General features: G+C 46.2%; 1 protein-coding gene across 2 annotated transcripts; it reads right to left on the bottom strand.

Annotated features, from left to right (window-relative positions):
- Window positions 1–3,203: 3,203 nt before the first annotated feature.
- Window positions 3,204–24,001, bottom strand: LOC144124977 (zeta-sarcoglycan-like). 2 transcript variants are annotated; one of them, XM_077657971.1, is made up of 8 exons: window positions 23,825–24,001; window positions 15,435–15,682; window positions 13,489–13,593; window positions 12,443–12,530; window positions 9,063–9,182; window positions 6,629–6,701; window positions 5,922–6,045; window positions 3,204–4,749 (listed from the first exon to the last, which is right to left on the bottom strand). In XM_077657971.1, exons 1-8 carry the CDS (start codon window positions 23,874–23,876, stop codon window positions 4,558–4,560), a joined length of 1,002 nt encoding a protein of 333 aa, XP_077514097.1. In that variant the 5' UTR covers window positions 23,877–24,001; the 3' UTR covers window positions 3,204–4,557. The 2 variants fall into 2 exon arrangements, with proteins under 2 accessions (XP_077514097.1, XP_077514098.1); XM_077657972.1 differs by lacking the exon at window positions 23,825–24,001 and adding an exon at window positions 16,263–17,349.

Below are 24,001 nucleotides of genomic sequence, written 5' to 3'. Positions count from 1 at the left end.
GACCGTAAGAGTAAGCACCCGTCATTAGAGACAAACGCGGGCTGGTGATGAAATTCTGGTGACCATGTTCTTGTTACCGTCCCGGTCATCGTGATATTCAGTCATATTCCCATCTGGAACCTGAGGTAAGCTTATTTGATTTTAGTAGAAACGACGTCGATTCAACTTGCCCGGTTTTATGATAATCATTTTACTGCCTACCGCTATCATTCTTTGCAGACTTAAATTGCAGTTTCCGCTTGCCATCATGCGATAAAGACTCAAATGCAAACCGATGGGTTTCTAACGCACTTACAATTGCGTGTTTCTAACGTGTGGGCTGTGCTGAAGAATACACACGTGGCTTATCAGATTTCAAAGGAACCTGCAAGTGCCGTAGAGGATGAAAAGCAGCGTTCATCAAAGAGCCGCAAAGCTGACCTCAGTCGTCACAAAGATCGAGCGCACTTTGATGCATCGACGTCGCTAGGAGGAAGGAAAAGTTCTTACCGCCTTGCTCTTACCTCTTATCACCATGCATTGTTCAGAAATCTGCCTGATTCAAAAAACAATTTACCAAACAGAAAACGCCGACCAAGCTCGAGCTTTCTCCGACGAAGCCCTCTCACTATCCTTCCGAGTGTTCACAAAACAAAACTTTGGACTTGATGGGCACTTCTTTAGTATCAAGGTCATATGTGTTCGAATGTTGTGCCCTCTTTTTTTCTCTCGAAATATACTTTCTGTGTAGTGCGTCCAAAACACTGCAAGTAAATATGTGCCGAAGAGCAGAAAAAACTCTCTTCTAAAGTTTACGGCCTCGCTTTTTTTTGTTTATCTTTCGCCACGTACCCCGCTCTGGAGCCAGACGAAGTAAATATTTACTTAGTAGTTCTCCTCTTAGTGCCTGTCTACTGTGGCATTCGAAACGTCTTGACACAGCGACAAGCGCAGCAGGGCCACTTTGCTTCAGTTAACCCTTTCGGTCCTGGTAACTTGAAATGAACCGAAACGAAAACAAGAATTAAAACATTGCTTGGAGCAGCTCTCTTTACATGGACATCAGTGGTCGCGCTGTTGGTTTGTTTGGAACATCGGGAAAACAATGTGAAAAAAGCGGATGGCATTAACGATGACCGTCGCAGTAAATTTATTTCGCGGTCTGCTTAGCACAATAACTGCTTCAATGCTTGTGCTCAGAAATTTGTGTATTTTAAACACACTCGAGACGTTTGATGCGATGAAAAAGTTTCAATTTCGGTTTTTACAAAGTTAATTATAGGCTACGAATGCTGTTTTGTAAAGATGATGGGTGTATGGCAACAGCACGGACATATGTGCGCGTGTCGCTATACTGTCGTGGTGCAATCAGTTTTCTCGCGTGCTAACATAGGTTATGAAGGTAATGAATTTGAAGGTAATGCACCACAATAAGATAGATAATTCGCACTTGCCATCCCATCCATTCTTTTTCCCTATTTTGCCCTCAACATCAGGGAGCAGTAAGGGGAGGCTCAGAGGAGGTGAAGGGTTTGCTGGGTTTTATTTTTTCATGTTCTTCCGAGAGGGTGACGGGACCACTTAAGCTCCACGCATCTTCAAGGCAACGCTCTCTCTCTTTCTCCCTTTTTTACTGTCACACGCTTGTACAGGCCAAGAGTGGAGAGTTATGTTGTTGAGTGCGGGTGCAAAGCGAGCGAGACTTTACAGTTGGAATGCTGAGTACCTCGCTTCAGCCTTACCTGGTAGGCTAGCTAGGCAGACTGTGGATTGTCGGACCTGTTTGAAGCCTGTGCATACGTCCTGCAGGTAAGTGCATAAAAGCATTCAGTCCCCATCATAAACAGTCTCCGACCTCCTCTTCATCAAAGCCAGCGCACCAAGGCTCCGATGATCATCACCGGACAGACTTTACAGGACACCAGGGCTTAAGAGGATACAAGGACACACGAAAATGAGGAGCTCATTACGACGTACACGCGAATGAACATAACAGTCATTGCAACCAAGTACCTATGGGTTAAAGCTGAATGCGAGGGTTTTGAGCGGTGTTTTGTTTTATTGCAGCCATCTTTTTGTGGAAAGTTTCCGAGCCGGGAGGATCAAGGAGATTTTATAGGAGATTCTTTTATTGCTCTAGAAGAATACCAAGTTCAAGACGGGTACTTCTGGAGAATGTTTTTTAGTGCTTTTTTTTTCAGGGTATGTGCAGAAAAGCTTGTTTATTGTGTTAGCCTATAAGAACAAAAACGACCTTGGCAGCGCAGAGAAATGAAGGAATAAAGAGCTTTGCTTCACTCCACCTTGCGATGGGTGTTCTTCGCTATCCAGGGCTGCGAATGTAATGGAAGCACTCACTGAAGACAAAGCTTTTAACCACTGTGGCCATGTCTTGTGTCTTGTGAACTTGCCTTTGGTTAAGAAGAGCAGCAGCAGTGCAGGTTTGAAGGATCCAAAGCAGAGTCGAAGACTGAATGCCAGAAATGCAGTGTGATCCTCTGTTTATAGAAGGGCTACCCAACGTTTCATAGTTAACTCAGTATTCTTAACTCCGCTCTCAATTTCCCCGGTTAGTATTGGCGACTACTGTGGATGCTTTAAAAATTAAGATTCCAATACACAGCCATGGCCTCCTGCCCCATGCAGCACTCGCTGATAAGGTGGCCGTAATTGATACCCCTCGCCTTCCACATCATCTGTAGCTCGTTTCCTTTTTATTTTTTGTAATCGAAGCGGTGACCTCATGGTTTCAGCATCCGCGTCGCATGCGGGAGGTGCGGTGTTCGGTTATACGACAGGTACAAGCTTCCCCCTGACAGCCGCTCAGCTTAGCTGGAGTTAAATGCTAGGGAAGTGGGTCTTTAACCCCAGGTTGTGTAGAGAAAAATACCTAGTGTCAAGGCGCTATTTAGCCAACAATGTCCTTCTGGCATCAAAATTTATTATTATCGTCACTGTCGTCTTCATCATCACCGTCACCATTAATTTTTTTTCTTCTTTTCTTAGAACTTTTTACGCACTGTTTCTCGAGATATACGCTGTGAACATTCTGGCGAGGAATTGACTAATATCAGGTGTTTTGCCCAATTTTGTTCACACTAAAGTACGAATATCAAGGTTTTTTTTCTATCATAGGTTCTCTGCAAGAAGTTGTACCTCCAATACAATGAAAGGAGTCCTACATAGATGCCTTCCAGTCATTTCTATTTCATTCAATTGCTGATGCAACTAAAGAGCTCTTCCATCAGTTTCAACTTTCTTTGTAAGAAATTCTATATGTTCATTTTTTTTGCTGTTTGTTAATTACAGCCTCTGCGTGTTTGGAAAAAATGATGTGTTGAGGATTAGCGCAACAAGCACGTGGCTCCACACCATACAGGAGGAATAATTAGAAAAGGCTTTTAGTTTTATTGTTAGCCGCCATGGTAAATCAGCGGTTATGGCGCTCGGCCGCTGACACGTAAGACGCGGGTTCGATCGCGGCCGTGGCGGTTGAATTTCAATTTTGAGGCGAAATTCTAGAGGCCCGTGTACTGTGTGATGTTAGTGCACGTTAAATAACCACAGGTGGTCGAAATTTCCGGAGCCCTTTACTACGGCCTCTCTCATTGCCTTAGTCCTTTGGGACGTTAAACCCCCATAAAATAAAAAAAGAACTAGTTTTATTATTTTTAGCTTTTCTAACGCGGAAGATACCCGCCGTGGTGGCTCAATGGCTATCAAGTTCGAATTCTTAGACTAACGTCTCAAAAACGAAGGCTGTCCACGGTGACCTAGCGAACACTTGAGTTCCAGGATCTTAAAAATCGCATTAAGCTACGGCGAGGAACTGTTATGTGAACTAGGAGCGTTTGTCAGTCCTAGTCGTCTATTTTGACGCAACGCCAATTTGGTGCTACTCGTTTGAACCACGTGTGTCAGTAGGTATTTGGTAACTCGACTTGGCAGTTATTCTGACTTACGTCGCTTGTACTAGAACAGCAGATTTCCTGAAGCGTCAAAGTTGCGACACCTACGAAGCATGTCCAGCTGATCTCCAACTCCTCTATGCATAGCATTATTCCTTAAAGGGGTACAAAAACTGCATGAATTATCTCTTCCTTTTACTTTATTTGCATTTTTTCTACTATTTTATTTAATGTAATGTTCCACAATGCCGTCACTGAGCCTAGAATAAACCCACTGTTTTTATTATCTGCACCAAGTAAAAAATATTGGATGCGATGGTTTCATACTCTGATATATATCACGGTACTGATATGATTTAATATAGTATCAAGGTAGAGTACACTCATCTCGCATCTAAATAAGTCAGCCAGTAACGGTGCCGTCGACATTTCGAATACAGGTAAATACTCATCGAACACGGGCATATCTTATTGCATCTTACAAAGAAATCGCCAAAGAGTTGGTTGAATGTCACGAATGTACATCAGTAGGACTACAGAACAGGTGAAGAATCTATACCGATGAAGATCAGGAAAAACTGTTTTTGCACACCGCTGTCCTGCCGGCGCGCACTTGGTGGGATTTTTTAATTTCGCGCGTCATAATTGACACAAATGCTTCCATTGGTATCTACGCAGAGGGTGGCGTTGTAAGGCTTGAGCAGAGGTCTGTCGATGCCCGGCAGTGACGCTCAGAGGGCGTCAGGAAGAGCATGCCGTCGTCACAAGAGCAGAGCTGGTAGACGCGCATGTCTGTGGAACGGACTGACGGATCGGCCACATCCAGGTCTTTTATCTCGAGTCGACTGCAGTCCACAACAATCTGAAATGAACAGAGGCACATTGCGCTACGATCAGTGCACTTCAGCGGCGGAATTCTATAAGCAAGGAAGCATGAATGAGACACATTCAAAAATAGTGACCAGTGAATGTTATACAATACCGGCAAGCCCAGTCAGTGAGCGTGCACGTGCCAGAGGTTCACAGTAACTCGAATGCGACGGAGCTTTTTTTTCTTTGGCACTCTTTACTTTTGTGCATAAATTAAGTACAGTAAGAGACATGCCATACTTTCACACGTATTGTTAATGCCAGAAATTGAAGAAATGAGATCGAAAAGTTCAGGGCACGATCGACTTCACAGCAACGGGCGCCGTGCATTCCAGCGTCGACGACTTTCATCGTCGTCGACGCTCTGTTGCACTTATGGGTCATTGGAGCATAGAGGTCGATCCTTGCATATATGATGCTTCTGAGTTTCGAAAATTGGGAAACAAGCTTAATGGATCAGAAGGCTAAAAAATCTTCGACAGCGAAGGCCCCATGGCTGCATGGAATTGTAGACTGAGCTTTGCAGCGAGTGTGTCAAGATAGACTTGTTTTGACAACAAGCTAAGCATTATTTTCCCGGTTAAAGACATGCATAGCTGTAATTTCTGAATATATACATATGCGGGTAATACCAAGGAAATTCTCTCTGTTTGTAACAAGGGTTTTAAACATTTGGAATGCGTGGTATACGCAGCAGTGGAAAATAGGCTCAAAAATACGGTATGTTATCACATAGTTGCGGTTTCAAAAATTTCACGCAAAAAGGGTAAAACATCATAGAACCCTTTAGCGCAACACGTTTTTCGAAAACGAAACGATGCCATACTATAGTAAACACTGCCAGCTGAATTTGAAAGGCTCTTAAAATAAGGCAGTTCTGGTAGTTCTTCCGCCATAAGTACCCTGAAAATGTAAATAAAAGTTGATACATTAAAAAATTACATTTGACAAAACAGCCAGGCAACAGTGCGTAAAAGCTTACTAAAATTCCCGATAGTTTTGTGCAGACACGAAGTGGTGCTAAGATACAAGTGGTGCTGAGCACTGTGGTATGTGTCAGCATTTATTTTTAAAAGAATTATCACCCGACAAGGCATTGAATCACTCAATCAGGTTTAACGCAAGAGATGAAATTGTAAATTATAATCACGTATGGGTTCATACCTGGCCTTTCCTGGTGTGCAAATGTATGTCTTGAAGGGAAGTCACCAAAGTGTCACCAGCTCGAGCGATCATGGACACCTCTTCTTCTCCATGAACACTTATTCGCTTTGTAGGTGACTCAACCCTGCAATCAAAAACAATCACATTTTATATTTTTTGTGTTTATTAAACTTTATTCGCTGACTTAAAGCCTGGTATGACTCCGAAAAATCTTGAAGTTATGCCAGCCCTTGATGATGAACACGTCATAAGGAACTGCCTTAATTTCAACCTGTACTCGTAAGCAATGAATTAATGAAACAAAATCACCTTTGTCACGCTATAAGAGAGAGGTCTTTTATTTTGTTTTTTTTGCTTTTGTTTTAGTTGTTTCAGGGAGATAGTAAGTCACCGCAACAACTCAGGAAAGGCGGGTCGCTGGCGACGCCGCATAATCTGTGTGACCTAAATTATTCAAAGCGTCCTTAGTGAAATTCAGTCAGGAAAGCAAATTCCTATCCGGTTAGGCATTCACTTTTCTAAAGCCCGCGATGAAAAATAAGTAAAAAAAATGCTTCCTCCATTTTATTGCAAGAGAGGCCATGAAATTCTCAGGCTATAAGAGTGCACCAAGAAGATCACTTTCTGGGAAGTTCTAATGCTCGAAAGGATTCACAATCACCGCTGAATTTGCTACTGCACGGCCGTCGTTTACTAATAAAACTCACTTGAGGTCTTTTATGGAGCCACCTCGGACAACTTCAGCGTGCAGAGATCCATCTAGTTGAAACCCAGCCTTTGCTGCGAAGTGTGTAAAGAAACATTTGCGGAAACTGGCTGTCCCTAGGTTACATTTGTTAGCTGACGGCACGGAGAGTAGTCGCAGTAGAAAACGTTTCAGGCACCCGAATACTGTCTTCAGCATGCGCAAACTGAAAACATTATCAAAATGGCTAGAAAAGCTAACATTGTTTCAGGTGTGCTCTAGGCACCTTTCAGATCACGAAATTTCCGGCGATAACGCGGCCTCAAGTCAAGCAGGACCGGGTTACTTCGAAGTCAGGAGAAGAGGTTATTGTCCCGCGGTGGACGCAGCAAGGCTGATGATGATCATGATGAATTAATGGACAGGAAATAACCTATGGCCGATTAATGCCAATCGATGTGATTTAGGCGGCAGGATATGCGTTAGCACTAGTGTTCCCCCGGACGGAGCCGCCGCTACCGCTGACGGATTCAGACCGTGCGAGTGGGAGGCTTAATCCAGGCTGTCAGTCACTGTGTGATATGCCGCTCCCCCTCTCCACTCTCTTCCACCGGCCACTTGTCATCCTTTTGTCACTTTCCTCTCCGGCCCCCTCAGATTTTACTCTTTCCACTTTGCCGCCTGCCAACCGAGGCTTCATACGGACGGAGTGACAGATTTTTATAAAAAGGGTGTTCTAATGCTAACGCATTATGGTGGGGATGGCGGTAAACATTTTATTCAGTGAAGAGCTTTTAACGCCCCCCAAACTGTGAGCGGCCTTTAACACAGGGCTTCTGTGGCTTCAGCTGCTTTCTGCGTCCGCTCAACCTGTTGTCTTAGGTTAGGCAGCTCCCCCACTTCGTTACGCCTCTTTAAGAATCTTTGAACTCAAGGAGCTCATGACCCTATGTGGCAGTCGAAGAATTCGACCAGTTTAAATGGGTCGAATAAGTTTAACGAGCAGGCAAAGCATGCGAAGTCTTTTTGTACTAGAATATTAAATGGCGGTGTAATCAGTCAATAAATCCGTGGTGGCTTTCAGGCTTCATAGTAGCACACAGCGCTGGGTTGGGAACGCATTACGACGTCATCTGCGGGGTGGTATATTTTCAACGCAGTAACCGCTACTTTGAGGGTAGAAAACAAATGCCACCAACCGCAAAGACACCAGAGCGTTGTTCGGCGGCAGCCGACGATTCACGGCATGGTGTGCGTGAACGCAGAGAAAATTTCAAATCTGACCGTCCATGAACTCCTTACCGCTCTTAAACAATGCTGTGAGGAAAAGCCTGAGATTTTGTTCGGCGATTGCGTCACCAGTTTAAGCACTAGCACAGGAAAAAAAAACTTGGCATGTCTCCCCTTTACAGACCTGATACGTTCGAATCCTTGAATGCCGCGGAATTTATAAAAACTATTTGAATTTTGCTTTAACATTTTTTGTGCATGCATCATCGATTGTGCCGAAGAAAATACAAGATGGACTCAAGGCTATGCTATTATAAAACAAATTATTTTGAGATCTCGAGCTGCTGTTATGCTGAGAATTCTTGGAACCTCTCCTCCCTGCTGCGTTTCATATGAAAGACATTTTTGAACAAAGAGCTTATAGCGTTCTTAATTCTTCGCTCATAAGTTACAGCAGAAAGGTGTTCCTGTGTGAACTGCTGTTAGAATGTGAATACTCTTCCGTGCCTACAGGCTGGGTGGTTGAGTCAAAGGCTTTTTGGTTCTGTCCAATTTTAATAAGCTTCGGCCACATTACAAAACAGTGTGGCAAAATCATAACATAACATAGCCTCTTTAAAAATTCTACGTGTTTGTACGAGTTTTGTACTACAAGCAAGGTTAAAATAGCAGGTTTAGTATTTCCTTAGGTAGCTTCATGAAGGTCTGATGTGGTGAATTCAGATACGAAATCGTGACAACTGGAGGCCCATACTATGCCTAAAACTTCCCCAATATCCCCTTTATTTCATTATCTGACTCATCATATTTAAACTAGAGAGCCATTAGTGCTTATGAGGTGCCCATAAAAAAGGGCGCTGCATTCTTTTCTGATGAACTGCTGTAATGAAATCGATCAGCGTACAAAACTGTATTGTGAGCCAGTTTCACCTTATACAGTGTTAAAAGGAATTATGAGTGTAGCTTTACAGCGAATGATATCACGCCATAGCTTCCGTAGCCACGTGCACTTCGAAAAATATATCAAAATTATTTTGGTACCGCCAAAACAATAAGTCCGCCAGAACAACACAAAGAAATTACGAAGTTTAGTTGAGCTGTTGAAGTTAAAGTACGGTGCACTGCGATCTGAAAATGATGAGAAACCTGGCACTGCAATAAAAATAAACAAAGGTGCTTCCCATGGTATGCGAGTGTTCAGAGAAACAGCTTCAGAATATACTCACTCGAAATTCGGAGATTATCTGTGGCGACGACGACTTCGGATGGATCACTTCGAAATAGGACATTGTCTTGAGGATTCCTAACCAAAAAGTGGCTTCCGCGTGATTCCAGAATTCCAGAGCCTGAAATATGTGGTAGAAAGACCGGCACACGCCTCTTGCCGTTAGCAGTAACTTAATCGCGGATGTGCAGCACACACACACACACACACACACGCGCACGCACACACGCACGCACGCGCACACACGCACGCACACACACGCACACACACATACGTTTTGAATAGCCTCGCAACGGGACGCTTTCTGTGTCCTTTACAGATAGGGTTGTAAAGTACACATACACATACGCACACACGCACGCACGCACACACACGTACACACACACACACGCACACACACGCACACACACACGCACACACGCACGCACGCACACACACACACGTACACACACGTACACACTCACACACACACGCACGCACGCACGCACGCACTGGTTAATCGGAGGTAATTATGTGCGACCCGAAATTGCCACTTTCGTGCCCGCGCGACTGTGTTGTTGCGAGAACAAGACGGGACCAGAAAGTACACAACGACACGAGCGGTGATTTCCTTCATATCTTGCTTATGCCCTGTATAGATATGCACACGAAGCGCCAACAAGAAAGAAAAAGAACGTTATGATGACACACAGTGAAACCGCTCAGTTTTTTGTTTGGGGCCACCCATCTAAAAACATGGGGTCTTTTTTTTTTTTCGACCGTGCGAGCGATGCCTCGCTGACGCATGTGTTCCTAGCATGTGCAATCTCACCCCGTAGATGGTCTCCCTAACCCTAATCCGCTGTTCTCTTGACGGATGATAACCTCACTTCGCTGAAACACTGGTACGCATAGCCTAGGACGGGTCCTTCGTCTAGAATGAAACCCGCATTGACATCAGTGCAAGCCAAGCTGGCCCGGATCGCTCTTCTTCAAACTGTAATCATGGTCCGTTAGTTTGCTGTTTAGTCATCTGCCCGTCAGGCCAACATATTCGTCTCCAGAAGACAAATATTTGATTTGATTTAGGGGGTTTAACGTCCCAAAGCGACTCAAGACTATGAGGGACGCCGTAGTGAAGGGCTCCGGATAATTTCGACCACCTGGGGTTCTTTAACGTGCACTGACAGCGGACAGTACACAGGGCTCTAGAATTCGCCTCCAGCAAAATTCGACCGCCACTGCCAGGATACAACCCGCGTCTCTCGGGTCAGCAGCCCTGTGCCATAACCACTGAGCCACCGCAGCGGCAGAAGACAAAGGACAGGAAAAAAAGGAACATAACAACAAGTGACAAAACCAATTCTGGTGGCCAATTTTGAATGTTTTCTGTATTGCTTCGGGGACTGGTTTATAGTTTGGTGAAGAATCGATAATTTAGCACAGCCGAAATCACAGCTTGAACGCCTACTCGTTTCCTATTTTTCTTAATCTTCGTAGAGATCTGGCATATGTAAGGCATTACACCTATTTTCCTCTTATCGTGCTGTTCACTTGTCTCTTATTTTTTCTCTGACTACCGTTTTTTTTTCGTCTTACGGGGCACATCGTCAGCCAAATAAACACCAGAAGATTTGATCATTAAAAGCTTGAGTCACACTTTCAAACACTCGATGGAATTGTTGCAGGCACCTCATGCGTCAAAATTAGTGGGCTTGAATGCTCTTTAGTATGCCAAGCAGACTGACATTGCCCTAATAAAAAAATTCTCATTGGCGTTCTCCATTATGATACAAAAAAAGTCGTCCACAAATCTAAAACTTTTTGCCATGTTGATACCCACTAGACTTTATTTTTCAGGTTCTTGTCTCGTCTTGCAAGGAAGAGGTTACTAAAGAGAAATACGCTAAAGGATCTGTTGCAAATTTAGCTTTCTCTAGGTAAACACCTTCATCCCAAGTGACGAATGTTGACGCAAGTATACAACAAGCAGTTCCAAAAATTTATTAACGCTCGCTTCAGAACTTTTTTGAAAGGAGGTGGCACCAAACTTGTCAATAGCATTTCAACACATAATAACAATTCATCTTGTGGTAATGAGTAGAAAACTATTGATATCGTTTTAAATGTCGAGAACATTTGCGTTTTCATGCTGCCAAAACATTTTCGTTTAGCTTTCAATAGGTTGTTGACTATTTGGCCATAATTTTGAATTCCTTAAAAGGGAATTTGAAAAAGAGAAATATTTTTCACGAAATAATTTTCAGCAGCGGCGGACGTTACTAAAAATTCGTTCTACTTATGTGGCTAATCAACGAAAACTCACTAATTAACTGTTTAATTAGCACAGTTGGGTGGCTGATGCCAATGAGGAGTTCGAACTCGTGGACAGCACGACGCCATATCAGCTTTTGAAACGAGGTGAAAATGAGTGTCTAAACCACGAGCAAATTCGGAATTTTCACCGCACAAAGCGCACGCAGAAAACACGCTGCAAACGCAGTGCTCTCTAATGACATTTTTCAGTGCTTACTGCGCCCAATTCGTACCTCATACGCTATTGTACCACGTCATGCGCATTATTCTACTTCACAACTAGTTGCAAGGAAAATGATAGTCATCGTGATTTGGACGGTCGTTATTTTCAGGGCGACGAAGCAGAATAAAGTGCATACCGTGGTACAACCAAACAGGCACTTCAAATCCCGCGCCGTAGTGATTGTAAACGTTGGCGGTGGCACCGAGCTTCCTGCGCGCTTTTTGCGCTCAGTTACAGCTTTGTGGGGAAAAAAGCGCCTCATCTACTTGCGCTGAAGAACTTTAAAACGAATTTCTTTTCTATTTAAAAACTGATGTGGCATCGCATTTTCTATTGGCACTAACACTCTTAAGCTTTAACCACCTAGCCACTCTGCACATTAACCACTCAGCTGTGTTCACTTAAATGTTAATTAGTGAGATTTGATTAATTAGCTGCCTAATTACAACAGCGGTAAAAATAAAGTATGTTAACAGCGTCAAAGGTTAGGCTCATTAAAACTTTTTTTGCTTCCTTACTCCCTATTCTTATGAATTTTTGAAAGTGTTCGCTGAAACACCCAGTGTGTATAAATTATATTTTTTCAAGCTTGGATCGCGAGCTTGATTGATCGAAAGGCGCTCTTAGATTATTATGATATTTTAAATTTCGTCAAAAGCGACCACTGATGCTGTGATTATTATGATATTTTAAATTTCGTCAAAAGCGACCACTGATGCTGGATGAACTAAATATAGCATTGGGTCGTGTTGAGCACGCAGCGCGCAATGTTAATTGGTGCGTGTTCTTTTTTTTTTCGCACAGCTACACCATCTGTTCCACAAAGCGCACACAAAAGTAATAAAATATTCAAAAAAACTCACCAAGAGTCAGTGTGTTGTGATATCGGCCCTGTCGGCTTAATGACTGAAGCTTCACGTCACCAGCAGACTCTATTATGAGGCTTTTTGCCTAAAAAGAAAAGATGCATAATTATCACTGTTCTACTACGTTAGTAGTAACACTTCTGAAACTTGTCAGCGGACATAAAATGGACTGTTTATACTGAAAGACTTTCTTCTCAGTCCCGGCTAGACTCAACAGCTATTCAGATCAAGCATGAAGACCAAAAACAGCTATTCACAAAATTTCTTGTTTAACTGAAAGTTGAACTCAAAGCGCATTATATTGAAATATTTCACAGTGCTTCAAGGCATTGTAGACTGCGGAAATGGCTCCAAAGAGGTTAAACAGAGAAGGTTTGACAAAAAATTACACTACAGAACGCGATAGCTACCTGATAGTTATGCTATAAATCCACCCTTTTTGGGGGAGAAATGCTGGATTAGCGTTCAAACTACATTGCTCTCCGTAACTTCCTCCTACTTTCAATACAGTAAATAGCGTCATTGAGAAAGAACTTTCTTCTTGGCCACTAAGTCATATTGGACTTCACTGATGCCAATGGCCCACCGTGTTTTGAGATTAAAAGAGGGGACGTTATTAAAGTAAAAATAGAACTTCACAGAGATTGTGACATCTCAAAACTTTATACTCGGCCCTGCTCATTTCAGATTGCATGGAATGTGCCACATATGTCTTAAGGTGCATCATAAGGCGTTTCCCACTTTCCGGTCTTCGAATGCGTTACGTGTGCGTCTTTTACTGAAATAACGCTTACAATGAACAACTGCTCCAGCATGACACGTTTCCTCGAGGAAAAAAAAATAGAGATCTACCTCATGCTTGTAGGGCCGCAGCTTCCGATTGTTCTCAATTAGCTTTGAAATTTAATGGTGTAGCGCCTGACAGCGATCGTTCATCGGCTAGGGACCGCCCCTTTTCGTTCTCTGGTACTATTTAAAATTCCGCATCCGATGTCTCTATCAACGCCGTTAAATAATCGTGGTACCCGCACAACAATACGTACCTCAGCGCTAGGCTGAATTTTTTTTATGGTAAGAATATCCAGGAATTGTCCATGCCCGCTGACTTTCACGCCGCTTGATGTCAGAGACAGAACTCCCGGTCCATCCTGAGGGGGGGGGGTGATGAAAATTTTTGAGCCGCATAACCAAAAGCATTCTTTTGAGCATAACCTTTGTTCGAAAGATCCTCCCCATTCCACCCCAAAATAGAGAGAAATTGTGATCTAGGTGGCAGACGTCCCACGGAACTAGTGCCTGGTGCTCGCGCAAGCTGAATCTCTTTCCTTCCGAGATAATGTCTAACTGAACACAACTAAAAACTCGTCAAATAGGGCATCCGAAGTGAATAAAAATGCATAAAGTGCATAATAATCCTGCGTACTTAGATTATGCAGCCATGCTTTGTTTGCATTTTACTCGTACTTATTATCAGCGTCGAAAGACATGCGAGACAATTCAAACGGGAAATACAAAAAAAACAGAATGATCATAGCTGAAAGGAAATGAATACTAGCGCAGACAATCTCTAGTTTAATGGCAGAAAGATCACTGTGTAGAAGTGCTAATGAACCCTAGCAGAATTTTTCTCATCACCTGATACTCAGATCTTTGTCGACGTTTCTATCATTTCGGTTGTTTTATTCGCGTTCAATTTGACGCTAATCGTAGTTTTCTTACTAACCACATTTAAAAGTCCTTAAATAGTCCGTACAGACTGCAACAGCGTCTCTCTTGTCTGCAGATAACAATGCCCGATTGAATGTATACTCGAATTGAACATTATAGAGTGCGCAAAATCTTATCCTTCAGCTCTCGGGGGTGGTATAGAAATTTCAGTGCATTCGTCGAGTCATCGTGTAGATTCGATAAGCGGCGAGCCCGAACATTTCTTCCGGCGCACTGTCCGAAAATGCAAGCAAAGAGGCAAAACCCCCCAAAATAGAGTTCAAAACTGCTGCTCAGACTTTGCGAATAGTCCCTGCATTATAAATTGCTTCACAGTCTAACATATAATATTAAGAAACAATGAGCTCACATTTTTGCGATAACTAAATTCAAGTATAACATTTCCTTAACGCGGGAATCATTAGTTCTACACTGACCCATCTCGATGTCTTTGTGGCAATCGCGTCAGGCTACTGAGCCCAAGGAGGCGCGATTCAATCCTGACCGCGGCGGCTGCATTTTGATCGCGGTGAAATACAAAGGCGGTCGTCTGTTGTGCAGTGTCAATGCACGTTAAATAACTCCAGGTTGTCTAAATTATTTCGGAGGCCTCCAATACTGCATCCCTCATCTCGCCCTTGTCGAGCGTTAGAACGTTAAGCCCCACATCCCAAGATACAATAGTTTCGCACGTTGGCTGCCTTACAAGAGCCAATCTTACTGGTGCAGTAAGATACCGCCTTTCCGGACTTTAAGAGCAAGGTTTTCGCAGGGACCAAAAGGAAAGAAATTAAAAACCTACACAACGCTAAATTTTAATATAATTATGCTCTGTTTGCTTTGGGAATATCCGTCTAGCAGTGAACTATATTCTATATTTCACGTTATCTTGATGTCGCTGTGACATTGGTGCAGCCGAACTATGGGCGTAGACCGAATATTCGCTGCAGTTATAAAGTAAGCATCCTGCGAATTTGCTGGCGGAAGTAACTGTGAACAAAGTGTTGAACTTTTAGATCACTGGTTACAGATATTACGTGACAGAAAAATGCCAATGTTAGTGCAAGTAGGCCATTTTCTATTTCCGTGCGTGCAGAAATTGGTAACAACTAGAACACAAGCTTGTTGCATATGCACAAATGGTCAACCATTCCTTGTAGGAAGTTGCGTCTCCAGTAACACTGGAAACCGAACGCCATGCTCGCTTAACAAGTTGCGTCTTGAGTAACACTGGAAACCGAACGCCATGCTCGCTTAATAAGGAAGGTGCTCCGATCCTTACCGAACCTAAATCCAAAACCTTGATTGTCCACATCAGCAACGATGCGTTGAGCGACGTTATAATGATGGTTGTCGCCACAAGCATGTACAGCATTTTCTTGCGCCATCCGCTTAGTAGCTCTGTGTCTCCTTGTGGCTCTGTCATATGAACGCTCATTGTCCCATTTCTCGAAACAGTCATGGATGCCATTCTTATGACGCACGTGCCAAAGGTGAGGGTTCCGCTGTAGCGTGATCCTGTCGCCGGGCCTGGGAGACGTTTGCAAGAAATTTAAACCGCCTGAATCAGATATAGGTCACGTAGACAACGCGACATTTTTAATCTCCCAGCTCGTAAGATAAGACAAATGCCTGACATTCCGCATACACCTGTCTTTGTCAATCAGAAGCTGCCCGTAAATATTTCGGCATTATTTTTGTTTTGTCCTCCAATTTAACGATCGCAATATGAAACGCAATTTTCTGCATTTACATATTTATAAAAAAATGATATTTCATTTCGCGGCACGTGTATTAATGCATACTGAAAGCGCGAAATAACTCTGTGCGGCTACACGAAAGTAAAGTGTTTGCAGTTTGATGTTTACAAGGTTATGCTACTTTTTTTTCTCCGTTTACTGAAGTCGATGTACATTGGGTATGAATTTAAGCATGCAAGCTTAAGCAGAGCGGCATGCACGTGCGACATAATTCGATGGGAAACACGTTAATATGTTATGCTGAATTGCCATATTTAGAGGCCATGCACACAGATTAAACAGAGCTTCAGAAAAGCAAGCAAAAGGTTCTATAAATGGTTTCGATAGCCGAGAGGGGTAGCAAGACTCACTTGTAGGAAAACAGAGCTTCGTCTGAACGCCGATCAATTTCGGAACCGCTCGCTCTGCAGTCACTAGTCTCGGAGGCCACGGTTTTGAAAAAAAGGCATACGCTGGATGCGCTGGACTGCCCTCTTTCCATAATATACTAGTTACATGATGTCAGGTGATCCTGTAGAGCTGTCGTATGTGCAGTATTTAGAAAAAAGTATCTACAGGAATTATGCGAAAGCTCCTTGCTTTTGGTGCAATAGCCAAGACAGTATACGTCGAGCTGCAGCGCGCAGCAAAAACCTTGCCTTTATTTGTCGACTGCCGAGCCATCTAGCGTCAGCCAATATAATCATGCCGAGAGCCGACAACTTTTTCTGCCGACAGATGGGGATACATGTGCTCGTTGCTTGCTTTTTGTGTTATTTATTGAAAGGCGGGTAATTTAGAAAGTCTAGCAATGTTAGACATCAATTTTTCTTCTTTTGAATACAGGGATGCGCAAATATCTTAAAATTTGGACTACGAATAGAACGCCATACATTTATTATTCGTAATCGATTTGAAAGTTTGTCTCCCTTGCGTATCGAACATTGGAAAAGACGTGAATATGGAATACAAAAGGAATATGTGGAAGTCCCTTCAAGATAATTAGTATTTTTGTTCAGGAGCAAAGTTTGGCGACTTTCGCCTACCTCGATATAGCAATAGGGCTGCTCCGTGCACTGTTCCGTAGGCATTATGTACAGTTTTGCAGTAGGTGATTGCGGGATGTAGATCGTTGCACGGCGAAGTGTGATATTTCTTATTTTTTCCTTTACTTAACAACTTTTAACAACAGCGCTCTAATAGATTTTTGTGGACTACATTAGAAGAAGTGGAGATTATAATAAGACACTGGTCCTCTCGTGAACAAATATTAGGTTCCAACTTTGGATCACGCAAATCCTAACGATGCTTTATCGTTTAGGTTTTCTTATGTATTTTTCCGCAAGGTTACATGATACAGCATCTGAAAATAAAAACGATGTGGTCAATAAATGCATTTGTGTTTCATTATAGGATGTTTAGACCGATATTCGAAACTAACTATTCGTATCGATTCGTACTTTATCCCTTCCCTTACGGCGCGGTTCAGGTGTCCAACGATATATGAGACAGATACTGCGCTATTTCATCCCCCCCCCCCAAAAAAAAAACAATTACTTGAAAATGTTTATATTCGCGCACCTCCACTTTTGATATTGCCACCTAGTGTTGCCAGGTGGCGCAAGCTGTCCGCGAAGACGATGAGGTTGCGATCGTGCTATCGTGGATCGGCCGCCATTACCGTCTCCTCTTGCCGACTCCAGCTGTTGAAGCGTCTCTCCGTGAGAACTCCGTGACAATTTGGTGGAGCCTGCTGGGTACGAGTATCCCATGCAAGAAACCCCTCCAGGGAGCCGTGCCGCCAGCCCTGCGCCGATTGACACCCCGGTACACCGCTTCAGCCGGAGGCTGCAGGGACTTTCACCGGAGCTTGGACCACTCGCGACAGTCATGATGCCAGCCACCGGTATTCTCACGCAAGCTGCCGGTGCTACACCTGCCCACTATACCTTGCAGACCCCGCGGGTTCCCAAGGCCTTCCACGGGGACCTTTTCGAAGACGTGGAGGACTGGTTCCTTCACTTCGAGCGTGTGGCTGCTTATAACCAGTGGGACGACGCCGCGAAACTAAGAAACGTCTACTTTAGCCTAGAGGATGGCGCCCGCACGTGGTTTGAGAACCGTGAGGAAGTTCTAACTTCCTGGCGAGAGTTTCGCCGTCGCCTGCTGGAGGCCTACACCAGCGCGGATCGCCGCGAAAGAGCGGAGCGGGCAATCCAGTCCCGCGTCCAGCTACCGAACGAAAGCGTACAAATGTACGTCGAGGACATGACGCGGCTCTTCAGGAGAGCTGATCCTGCCATGCCTGAAGAGAAGAAACTTCGGCACTTAATGAGAGGCGTCAAAGAGCAGCTGTTCGCAGGCCTCGTGCGCAGCCCACCATCTACAGTTGCTGCATTTCTTTCGGAAGCCACAACGATGGAGAAGGTCCTGCAACAGCGTTGCGCCAGTTACGACCGGCCCGTGCATGCTGCTGCAGTCACATCATCGTTTGCCACCATCGGACAGCATCCTGATGATTTGCGGGAACTTATTCGCACAATCGTGCGTGAGGAGCTTCACAAATTTTGTAGCCCGTCGCAGCCTGCGCTCGGTTCCATCTCCGCTCTTGTACGAGAGGAGGTGCAACAGGCGTTCCGGGGCCCTGTTCCTGTGGTCGACGTACCACCTCTGCCTGGGGACTACCACCGTCCGACGTACGCCGAAGTTGCAAGGCGTCCGGCTCCCGCTTCGCCGCCACCAATTCACGCCACGCCTCAAGCCCCGCGGCCCTCTGTGCAACCGGTGCAGTACTTCGAGGATCATCGAGCACCCCTCCGAAAGGCCGACGTTTGGCGTACACCTAACCGACGACCGCTCTGTTTTCACTGCGGAGAGCCAGGTCATCTTTATCGAAATTGTTATTACCGACGCATCGGCATCCAAGGCTTCCGCACCGACTCACCGAGACCCCGTCAAGGTGAACGACCCCCTGAAATTGAAGAATTCCTTGCGGACCAGCGCAATCCATCCCGAGCGCAGCGGCAGTCGCGCTCACCCTCACCGAGGCGCTCTTCCCCGACACCTCCCGGCTTCTCGCGAGCGGTACCGGGCCGATCGCCAAGTCCTCGTCGGGAAAACTGAAACCCGCGACCTTCGGGGGCGAGGTCGCTGGGGGTCGCTGTGCTGAAGACCTCCCGTCGTCGCCGCTACAATCCGACAAAAACCCGCCGACGCCATCACCAGAGTTAAAAAACCGCGTTTCTTTAGAAATACCCGTTCTTATCGATGGTCGCAGAGTAAGCGCATTAGTTGATACCGGGGCCGATTATTCGATCTTAAGTGGACAACTTGCGACCATTCTGAAAAAAGTGATTACCCCTTGGCCTGGCGCGCACCTTCGAACTGCCGGCGGTCATCTGGTTACGCCCAAGGGTATGTGCACTGCTCGCGTTCAGATCAGCAAGTCCACGTTCGTCGTCAGCTGCATCGTCCTGGAAGAGTGTTCTCGGGACCTAATCCTCGGCATCGACTTTCTGCGGGAGTATGGAGCAATTATCGATCTGCGCAACCGAATCGTCATGTTTTCCACAGAGCAAGCCGCCGAACTCGACAACTCCTGCCAACGCAGTGCCGCACTTCGCGTTTTCGCCGACAGCGTCACACTTCCGCCCCGTAGCAGTGTTTTGATTGAAGTCGCCTGTGCTGAGTTGCACGACGCTGAAGCAGTCGCCGAGGCTAATCATTCGCTCCTCCTGACTCAAGGCATCTGCGCCGCTCGAAGCTTACTAACAATTCGCGCTGGCCGGTCTGCGATCCTTGTTACAAATTTTTCTCCAGAGCACCGGCACCTTTTCTCTGGAACTGCGATCGCTACCGCTGAAGCGGTTGTGGATGTTCCGGTCTGCTTTGCGTTCGCGGCAGCGGCCCCTGACGACAAATCATCGCGCGCTACTGACGACCAATCTGTTCCGAATGTCGACATCAACTGCAACCTCCCCGAAGGAAAGCGCCTGGCCTTAGAGCACTTGCTATTGGAGTATAAACAGTGTTTCGCTTCTTCGTCGAAAGTTCGTCAAACGCCCCTAACGCAACACCGGATCATTACGTATGACGACGCTCGCCCTATCCGCCAGCAGCCTTATCGTGTTTCCGCCAAAGAACGGGAAGTAATCCAAAAGCAAGTTCAGGAGATGATTGACGACGGTGTAGTTCAACCTTCCCAAAGCCCGTGGTCTTCGCCTGTTGTCCTTGTTAAAAAGAAGGATGGAACACTTCGATTCTGCGTGGACTACCGTAAATTAAACAATGTGACTAAAAAGGACGTCTACCCGTTGCCCCGCATTGATGACTCCCTGGACAGATTACGGCGTGCTAAGTACTTTTCATCCATTGACCTGAAGAGCGGTTATTGGCAAATTGAAGTGGACGAACGGGACCGCGAAAAAAACTGCCTTCGTTACACCAGATGGCCTCTATGAATTCAAAGTGCTGCCTTTTGGCTTGTGCTCTGCGCCAGCGACGTTTCAACGGATGATGGACACTGTCCTCACCGGCCTCAAGTGGCAAAGTTGTCTTGTATACCTGGACGACGTTGTCGTTTTTTCAGAAACTTTTGAACAGCATCTCGTGCGCCTGCGAACTGTCCTCAGAGCCCTCCATTCCGCTGACCTTACGCTGAAGCCCCAGAAGTGCCACTTCGGTTACACAGAGCTCAGGTTCCTCGGTCACGTTGTGAGCGCCGACGGAGTTCGACCCGACCCCGACAAGACAGCCGCCGTCGCCAATTTTCCTACTCCGACTGACAAGAAAGCTGTCCAGCGTTTTCTGGGTCTCTGTGCATATTACCGACGGTTTATTGCGGACTTCGCAAAGATTGCAGAGCCGTTGACGCGCCTCACCAGGAGCAACACCTCCTTCGTTTGGACAATAGACCAAGAGACGGCTTTCTCTTCGCTCCGCCAACGCCTTCAGACATCTCCCGTTCTTGCACACTTCGACGAAGAGGCCGACACCGAGATCCACACCGACGCCAGCAATATCGGTCTTGGAGCTGTCCTTGTCCAACACCAAGAGGGCATTGAGAGAGTTATAGCCTATGCTAGCCGTACTCTCTCCCGCGCCGGACGCAATTACTCTACGTCAGAGAAGGAATGCCTTGCTGTCGTGTGGGCCACCATGAAATTTCGCCCTTACCTTTACGGCCGCGCATTCAAAATCGTAACCGACCACCACTGCCTATGCTGGCTGGCTAATTTGCGAGACCCGTCTGGACGATTGGCCCGCTGGAGTTTACGGCTCCAAGAATTCCACATTACCATCGTATATAAGTCGGGCCGTAAACACGAAGACGCCGACACGCTGTCGCGTGCACCACTCGACTCTTCCGGTCCCGAAATCGACGACGACAGCGGTTTCCTCGGTATACTTAATGCATCGGACATAATAGCCCGGCAGCGGGCTGACACGGACCTCCGACCGCTGATTGACAACCTTGAAGGTCACGCCATGCCTCTACCACGACACTTCGCTCGACGTCTCGGCTCTTTCTGTTTGCGCGAAGGTATCTTATACAAGAAGAACTCGAGAGGCCAAGAAAGAGCTTACCTTCTGGTACTTCCGGCCGATCTTCGCGCCGACATTTTATTGGCATGCCACGACGAGCCCACTTCAGGCCATCTGGGTTTTTCCCGGACGCTCGCCAGGATACGCAACATGTACTACTGGCCCGGACTCTCGGACGATGTCCAAAGGTACGTAAAAAGCTGCCGTGAATGCCAGCGCCGGAAGACGCCACCGCTTAAGCCGGCGGGTTTTCTCAAGCCCGTTACTACACCCCGCTCTCCGTTCGATCAAATAGGAATGGACCTTCTCGGTCCTTTTCCGTTGTCACTCTCAGGAAACAAGTGGATCATAGTCGCTACTGACTATTTGACTCGCTACGCCGAGACCAAGGCGATACCCTGTGCCACAGCTTCAGAGGTCGCCGACTTTTTCATGCAAAACATCGTCTTGCGGCACGGAGGCCCTTCGTGCGTTATTACCGACAGAGGCACAGCGTTTACAGCGCAGCTAATCGACCATATATTTACGTTGAGCTGCACTAGCCATCGCAAGACCACAGCTTATCATCCGCAGAGCAATGGGCTAACCGAACGCTTAAACAAGACCATTGCGGACATGCTGTCAATGTACGTAGACGTTCAGCACAAAACTTGGGATGAGGTGCTACCGTACGTCACATTTGCGTACAACACGGCCCTCCAGGAGACTACACGCTTTACTCCCTTTCGTCTTGTATATGGACGTGAAGTCCAGAGCATGCTTGACGCGATGCTACCATGCCTCGATGACGACCAACTCGCACCCGATGTTCATGAAATTGCCCAACGCGCTGAAGAAGCCCGTCAGCTTGCCCGCGTACACATCGGCCAGCAGCAGGGCACTGATGCGCGCCGTTACAACCTTCGACACCGACAGGTCGACTACAATCCCGGTGAACAAGTTTGGGTGTGGACACCTGTCCGCCGCCAGGGCTTGTCCGAGAAACTACTCTGCCGGTACTTTGGCCCCTATAAAGTGCTACGGCGTATCAGTGATGTTACCTATGAAGTGGTTCCCGACGGTGCCGCGCAACCGAGACCTCGACAGCCCAACAGCTCTGACATTGTGCACGTTGTGCGGCTTAAGCCGTACTATGCCCGATAACGGCTTAGCGGCCCTCCGTTGTGACTCTGTGTGTGCTCCGTTTTCCTCGAACCTTAGCGCGCCTACGCTGCTGGCGGCCCCACTGCGATGCCCTTCTTTTTCGGAGGGGGGAATAATGCCACCTAGTGTTGCCAGGTGGCGCAAGCTGTCCGCGAAGACGATGAGGTTGCGATCGTGCTATCGTGGATCGGCCGCCATTACCGTCTCCTCTTGCCGACTCCAGCTGTTGAAGCGTCTCTCCGTGAGAACTCCGTGACAATATAGAATGTTTTGCTAGTCCTAATACTGCCTGTGCAACTGAATATGGAGGAACGTGACAAATCATTAAAGATTTGCGATGCTACGACAGTTATGCAGGATTTCTCACTGGACGGTTAGGGGTGTGCAGCGCGAATGAAGTCAGGTATAATAACAGTCTTCTTGAGGCTGCTCGAATAAAATGGCTGCACTAAAGTCTCAGACGTGCCACTGTTAAGAGGCCATGAGGATACCGGGAGGCACATGCAAACCACGATGGCAGGACTGTATTGGGACACGCAAAGTACAGTTCCGTCGTCGCTGGAACTTTCCATCTGGCTAGGCGTAAGCGTTCTCTTGTATTGCACCTTTCCACATCAATAGTGAGCTGTAACGCCACACATATTCAGAAATTCAATCCCCGATATTACATCATCGGTAGAGCGAGGAAAAACGAGGAATTCTTCTGTAAAAACTAATCGACCAAATGAGGCTTCTACATTACGCATTATCGGATTACACAATGACGCACCGTTTACTCCGCAAAACATACAAGTTTGGTCACACTGAAGCATAAATTGCTTCGCAAGAAGCGTTTAAGCCCGATATCCACCACAGAAACAGTTTTGCTCGTATAGGCAAGAGCCAGTGCACACACACCATCGAAAAGGAGACGAAATTCGTTCTTGAACAATGGAATAGGCGCAGTTATATCCAAACTCAACAGACGTCAAGCGACTTCACCACCATCGGTTGCGAGTATGCCGTCTTTGGTTACAGCTCGCAGGTCTGCCGTGCTCTAGCTGGCGTTACTACGAGGGCGATCACAGAAATCAGTCTTCCAAGGAGCCCTGGCAAAGCACTAGCCACATCCGACCATTTTAGGTGAAACCAAAGTCTGCTGCTACTCCTTCATAACGGCACAACTTTTCTAACTGCCTACCACCTGCTTCAAGAGTTGTCCATGATCTTACAGAAATCCCAGCATGCCAGCATGCTTCGAGCCCACCTTTGTTGAGCCCGGGACCCTCAACGTCAGCGGTTTTCAGCCTCTGAACCATCCGCCGGGCAGCGGGGCTGCCGTGACAGGTGTCTCCGCACTTCCATGTCCGGCCTCTTTATGTACAGCTGAGGCCTATACTTCTACAAGCGAGGCCGTGACAACCAGTCTCTCCACAAGCCCGAG

This window comes from Amblyomma americanum, chromosome 3 (genome assembly GCF_052857255.1).
Source record: "Amblyomma americanum isolate KBUSLIRL-KWMA chromosome 3, ASM5285725v1, whole genome shotgun sequence".
Lineage (NCBI taxonomy): Eukaryota > Metazoa > Arthropoda > Arachnida > Ixodida > Ixodidae > Amblyomma > Amblyomma americanum.
Note: the sequence above shows the minus strand (reverse complement) of the source record. Positions and strands in the feature narration are given on the sequence as shown.

Bases quoted from the DNA above. Each gene is read 5' to 3' on its own strand.
- LOC144124977 (XM_077657971.1), bottom strand. From the start codon at position 23,876: ATGGTTCAGAGGCTGAAAACCGCTGACGTTGAGGGTCCCGGGCTCAAC. The intron at 12,531-13,488 runs GTACGTATTGTT...TTTTCTTTTTAG, and splicing joins AAATTCAGCCTAGCGCTGAG to GCAAAAAGCCTCATAATAGA. The intron at 4,750-5,921 runs GTATGAACCCAT...TGTTCATTTCAG, and splicing joins TGCACACCAGGAAAGGCCAG to ATTGTTGTGGACTGCAGTCG.